General features: G+C 42.2%; 1 protein-coding gene across 3 annotated transcripts in view; it reads right to left on the bottom strand.

Annotated features, from left to right (window-relative positions):
• The window catches only part of TASOR2 (transcription activation suppressor family member 2), a 135,026-nt gene that overhangs the window by 75,021 nt on the left and 54,005 nt on the right, over positions 1–6,000 (bottom strand). For all 3 annotated transcript variants that reach the window (XM_075345339.1, XM_075345340.1, XM_075345338.1), the window contains exon 7: positions 5,028–5,131. In XM_075345339.1, the coding sequence (XP_075201454.1) occupies positions 5,028–5,131 (104 nt within the window). The remainder of the gene's footprint in view (positions 1–5,027; positions 5,132–6,000) is intronic.

Genomic DNA, 6,000 nt, shown 5'->3' on the forward strand with positions numbered 1-6,000 from the left:
TCGCGGATTTTGCCGCGGATTTGCTGCATGTTTCGCTGCAGAAAATGTTCATAACATCTCTGCAGTGAATCACCAGCAAATCCTATGGAGAAAAAAAATCCTGTGCGCACTGGGCGGAATTTGACAGCTGCATGTTTTGCTGCGGGAATCCCGCAGCAAAAACAAGTGCATGTCACTTCTTTTCCGCACAGCGCTGCGGGATTTTACTCCATTGACTCAATGTTAATCAAGAAATCCCGCAGGGAATAACGCAGGCAGCAAATTCTGTGCGGTTCACTGCGTTTTCCTGCGGTATTTTGCGGTTTACCTCCGGTAATGTGCATCACTTGCTTGCGGTTTTGCAGGGAAGTGATGTCATTACAGGAAGAGGAAGCCGTGCAGAGAGTAAACACACACACATCACAGACACACATCACAGACACATAGACACAGACACATAGAACACACATAGAAAGAAAACGGAAATATAGAAAAAAAAGAACGTGGGCTCCGCTGCATATTTACCTTCCAGCCGAGGTAAGCACACAGCGGCGGCCCGGTATTCTCAGGCTGGGGAGGGAGAGGGGCAGGGTTAATGTCCCCCGCCTCACTCCCCCTCCGGCAGCCGAGAATATCAGCCGCAGCTGCCCCGGCACTGTCGCATGCATTATGCGGCAATGCCGGCGTGTCCTCGGCTCTTCTTGCCACCGTGTAGCAGTGGTGGCAAGGTAATACAAGGGGTTAATGGCGGCGGATCACCGCCATTAACTCCAGGCTTGATCATGGCAGCGTCTATGTGACAGCTGACATGATCAACCCGTAAGTAAAGTGAAAAAAAACACACCGAAAAATCCTTTATTTTAAATAAAACCAACAAGCCTCGTTCACCATTTTATTAACCCCCCCCAAACAAAGCTCCGGCGTAATCCAGGTCCGACGTCCAGCGCTGCTTCCATCCAGCCGCGACTGTCACAGACACAGGCTGAATGCAGCAGACAGCAGAGGTAATTACCGGTCATTTCCCACGGCCGGTAATGTGAACTCACTGCCGACCGTGGGAAATGCAGCGATCTGTCATCTATCTATCTATCTATCCCTCTGTCTATCTATCTATCACTATCTATTCTTCTGTCTATCTACTCTCAGAATTAAATGACTTTTTTTTTTTTTCTTCAATGTGCTTTATTGCATTGAATGCAATAAAGCACATCCCAACCCGCACGCGGCAAAACCGCGGCAATACCGCGAATAATACCGCGGTAAAACCGCAGCAAACCGCGGCAAACCGCATGCGGTTTTCGGGTGCGGTTTCCCGCGGTTTTTTACCGCGGGTGCGGTAATCTTTGAGGGCATGCGGAATTTTCTCAAGAAAATTCCACTTCCCAGTGCGCACAGAGCCTTAGAATGATATTGCGATTTTACACATGATTTTTCATGGTGGTGGTAGGGGACTCTACAATTAACAGTCACCTGACACTGAGACCGTGAATGCCGAACAGTGCGTTTGTCTGCAGGGTGCTTGGATTCAGCATACTGCAGATCAAATAGACAGATTGCTGCGTGGTCATGTTGCACATTGATAGCAACGACAAAGTTAGAGAGAGGTGGAAGGTACCTTATCTAAGAGCAGCATGATGTAGGCAAAGGCAAAGATATCCTGAATCTAATGATCTATCACTTAGATTAGTGGTTGCAGCCATTCTGACATACTGAAAGATTTCTTATTCTGCAAGTAACAGTGCTGGGATAGCCATTCCCGACCACACCAGGCTTTCAGTGTACATTTCCACAGACAGAAGCTGCTAATCACAGAGGGGCGGAGTTGGGTTCCAGCTGATGTGCTGCTGAGACCCACTAATGATAAAGCTAAGAGGCTTAAACTAAGGCCCCTTTCACACGTCAGTGATTCTGGTACGTTTGTGTTTTTTTTTTTTAAACGTACCAGAATCACTGACATACGCAGACCCATTATAATGAATGGGTCTGCTCACACGTCAGTGATTTTTCACTACACGTGTCTCCGTCCAGCGTACCCGCGTGTGCGTGATTGCTGCACGGAGACATGTCCATTTTTTTCTGGCATCACTGATGTTCCACGGACCACGCAGTGGTGTGGTCCGTGAAACACATGCCAGAAAAAAACGTGCATTTAAAATAATAAACATTTTAACTCACCCGGCGTCCAGCGATGTCCTCTGCAGCCCGTCCTCCCTGCTGCTTCTAAGCCGGCTGATTACTGTTGCGCATATTCATTATGCGCGACACAGCCGACCCGGAAGCAGCTGCTGCGGGGGTTCACCGCCGGCCGGATGCTGCGTCGCGGGAGCGATCAGCACCATGGACAGCGGGAGCGCGCACAGGTGAGTTGATTTCTAAGTGCAATCACGGGCCACGGATAACGGAGCCCGGATTGCACTTAGACAACCCACGTGTGCCGTGATTCACGGCACACGCAGGGACATGTGCGTGTTTTACACGCCAGTGAAAAACGTCACTGTTTTTCACTGACGTGTGAAACGGGCCTAACATTGCATGTAAACAAAACCAGACTTTGTGATAAGACACAGCTGGAAACTCCATGTTAACTCTTACAGCATGCTGGCTTCAGATTTCATAGCAGAAACATCCTGACAGTCTCTTTAAGGAGATAAATATATAGTTTAGAAATTGTTGCAGGAAGGAAGGAAGGGTTTAGGCTCATGGATAGCTGGGCTGACTTCTGTCAGCTACAGGCTCTACGGTAAAGACGGGCTGCACCTTAATGGGGAGGATGCAGCTGTGCTGGGGGGGGGGGGAATGGTCAGGTGGACAGAATATCTTTTAATCTAGGATCTGGGTGGAGAGAGGGTAATTGTGCAAAAAAGAGTAGACGCAAGAGTAATACAGTATGTGTCAATGAGGATTTAGGGGGCAGGGACATGCAAGGAAAGTAGGCAATCGAGGAGTAAGAAATGTTTTAATAGTATTAAATGTGTGCTGGCAAATGACAGACGTCTTGCAAACAAAATTAATGAATTGGAGACTTATGGATTATGATTAGGTGGGCATTTAGGAGACCTGGCTAGATGAGAGCAATGACTGGGCGACAAATGTAGATGGTTACATCACATTTAGAAAGGAAATTAAAGACAAAAAAGGCGGAGGGGGTGTTAAATGCTGCAACAAATTAAAAAGGCAGCAAATAATAATAATCAGGTGCTTATTATGGGGGATTTCAACTATCCAGACATTCAGTGGGACATAGAATCTTTGGGTTGTGCTAAAAGCTATAAGTTCTTATCTACTATTCAAGACAATTTCCTCTCTCAGATGGTAGATGAACCGACAAGGGGAGATAATTTGCTGCATCTGGTCCTGTCAAATTGACGAGACACAATTTCAAATAAGCAGATCCGGAGCACTTGGGCACCAGCGATCATAATATGGTAAGCTTCAAAATCATATATTCAACAGAACATTTCAAAGGGGAAATGCAAAAACCTGGAATTTTAGGAAAGCTGATTTCAACAAATTAAAGCAAAAGCTTAATTGTGTAGATTGGGACAATATCACAGTAACTGGGGATACCGAACATAAATGGGGTAAGTTTAAGGGTATACTAACAGAATATTGCAGAAAACGTATACCCTCTGCTAATAAAACATCCAGGAATAAAAAGAAACCACTATAGATAAATAAGACAGTACAAAGTATAATAAAACAAAAACAAGGGGCAATCACAACATTGAAGGCTGAGAATACAGAAATATCATTACAAGAGTATAACTGTTTCAATAGAAAATGTAAAAAAAAAACAAAAAAAAAAACAAGCTAGCAGAATTAGCTACTGAAACCCAAAATCGCCAATGACAATCCTCATACATGTCTGCTGATCTGATGTGCACCTGTTAACCCCTTAGGGACTGTGCGTCAAACTCTGAAACTGCGATTAAAAGGAACGCGGCAAGGATCGCGCTGTTCCCAGCTGCCATCAGCAGCCCTGTGACGTGATCAAGGGGTGCCAATGCATTACCATGACAGCGCAGAGTCAGATGATGACCCCTGATGCGGTCATGAGTTACTTCACGTGAAATGCGGCACTCACAGGAATACATCATTTCTACTGATCAAAGCGATGCTGCAGCATTGCACTGATCAGAACCGATCACAGTAAAAAAAAAAAAAAAAAAAAAAACACAACAAACCACATTTAGTATCAAATGCCCGATCAAAATATAAAATCAATTAATCTGATAGGTGCACGGCGTAGCAAGAAAAAAAAAATTCCAAACGCCAATGCCATGTGATTTCCCTGGTATGCTACAAACAGAATGTAGACCGTAAGGGCCATTCGATTCTCTCGCACATTTTAAAGCGCTCTTGCAAGAAAATACACAGAGAACATTAATTCCTTCGACCACTGTCAGCACCTTGCTTATCTCATTATATTCTCACACTAGATGCTGAAAAGTCATACCTGACATTTACCAAATCCATAACTCCTCCATAATGATCACAATATTAAAAAAATAGAATTACACTTACTGGTAATTCAGTTTCTAGGAACCCTCCACAACAGCACAGGTAGTTTCCTGTGGTGCTGTTGTGGAGGGTGACTAGAGAAAATAAAACTCAGTCTTGCAATTTTCACACTGGTCACTTGCGCTTTTCTAAACTGTTACTTCCTGTCCTTTCAGGAAGAGTTTTCTGCAGTTTACCTATTAGATGTAGAATGATAGTGATAGGAAACACCTCTATACATAGCTGATAACACAGGAGCCACAAATCACAATAAGTGATTTCATAGCTGACCCTAACCAATGTGGTTAAGTACAGGTGTTGTTTCCTGAAACTACATGAAGTTATTATTCAATATGGCCACGGACTCACATGCCAATTGCAGTTGTTTTTCTTATGACATTTGTGATGTTCCGATGGCTGCCACACAGAACACTGCTGTCAACCCTGGTCATGTTTACCACAGGAAACCTATTTGCTCCCCAAGCCAACTATCTAAAATAAATGTGCAGAAAGACAAAAAACAAAAATCACTTGTTCTCTTAACTTACCAAATTCTCATCCTTCATGCACTTAAGCACCTTTTCCAGTTCTGACCCAATTACATTTGTTATTATAACAGGATAAAAACTGTAGTAGATATTGCCACAAAATACTGAAGAAAAAGCAAAACATGATGAGCAAAACTAAAAACACAAAACATCATAAATTTAAGATATGACATTTATAACATGATTGTGAATATAGAAGAAGAAAAAAAAATCAAGTTTGGTGGCCTTTCCTGATTAAGTTACGTTGACTTTGAAAAGCGTTGAATAAACCATTTTTTAATTTCAACTCAGCCTTTATATTGGATTCCTTCACAGACAGCAGCGCAGGATTAACCACGCTTTTATCCCTGTTCTCCCCTGGATTTTATATTGTTGGTATAATATATATATATATATATATATATATATATATATATATATATATATATATATATATATATATATATATATATATATATATACATACACACACACACATATACATATATATATACATACCAACAATATAAAATCCAGGGGAGAACAGGGATAAAAGCGTGGTTAATCCTGCGCTGCTGTCTACATGTATGTATATATGTATACATATACACACACGTACACACATACTAGAAGGTGGCCCGATTCTACGCATCGGGTATTCTAGAATTTGTGTATTGTGTAGTTCATGTATGATTTTTGTTTATATATATATATATATATATATATATATATATACACAGTTAGGTCCAGAAATATTTGGACAGTGACACAAGTTTTGTTATTTTAGCTGTTTACAAAAACATGTTCAGAAATACAATTATATATATAATATGGGCTGAAAGTGCACACTCCCAGCTGCAATATGAGAGTTTTCACATCCAAATCAGAGAAAGGGTTTAGGAATCATAGCTCTGTAATGCATAGCCTCCTCTTTTTCAAGGGACCAAAGGTAATTGGACAAGGGACTCTAAGGGCTGCAATTAACTCTGAAGGC

The sequence above is a fragment of the Anomaloglossus baeobatrachus genome, chromosome 4 (assembly GCF_048569485.1).
Source record: "Anomaloglossus baeobatrachus isolate aAnoBae1 chromosome 4, aAnoBae1.hap1, whole genome shotgun sequence".
Classification (NCBI taxonomy): Eukaryota; Metazoa; Chordata; class Amphibia; order Anura; family Aromobatidae; genus Anomaloglossus; species Anomaloglossus baeobatrachus.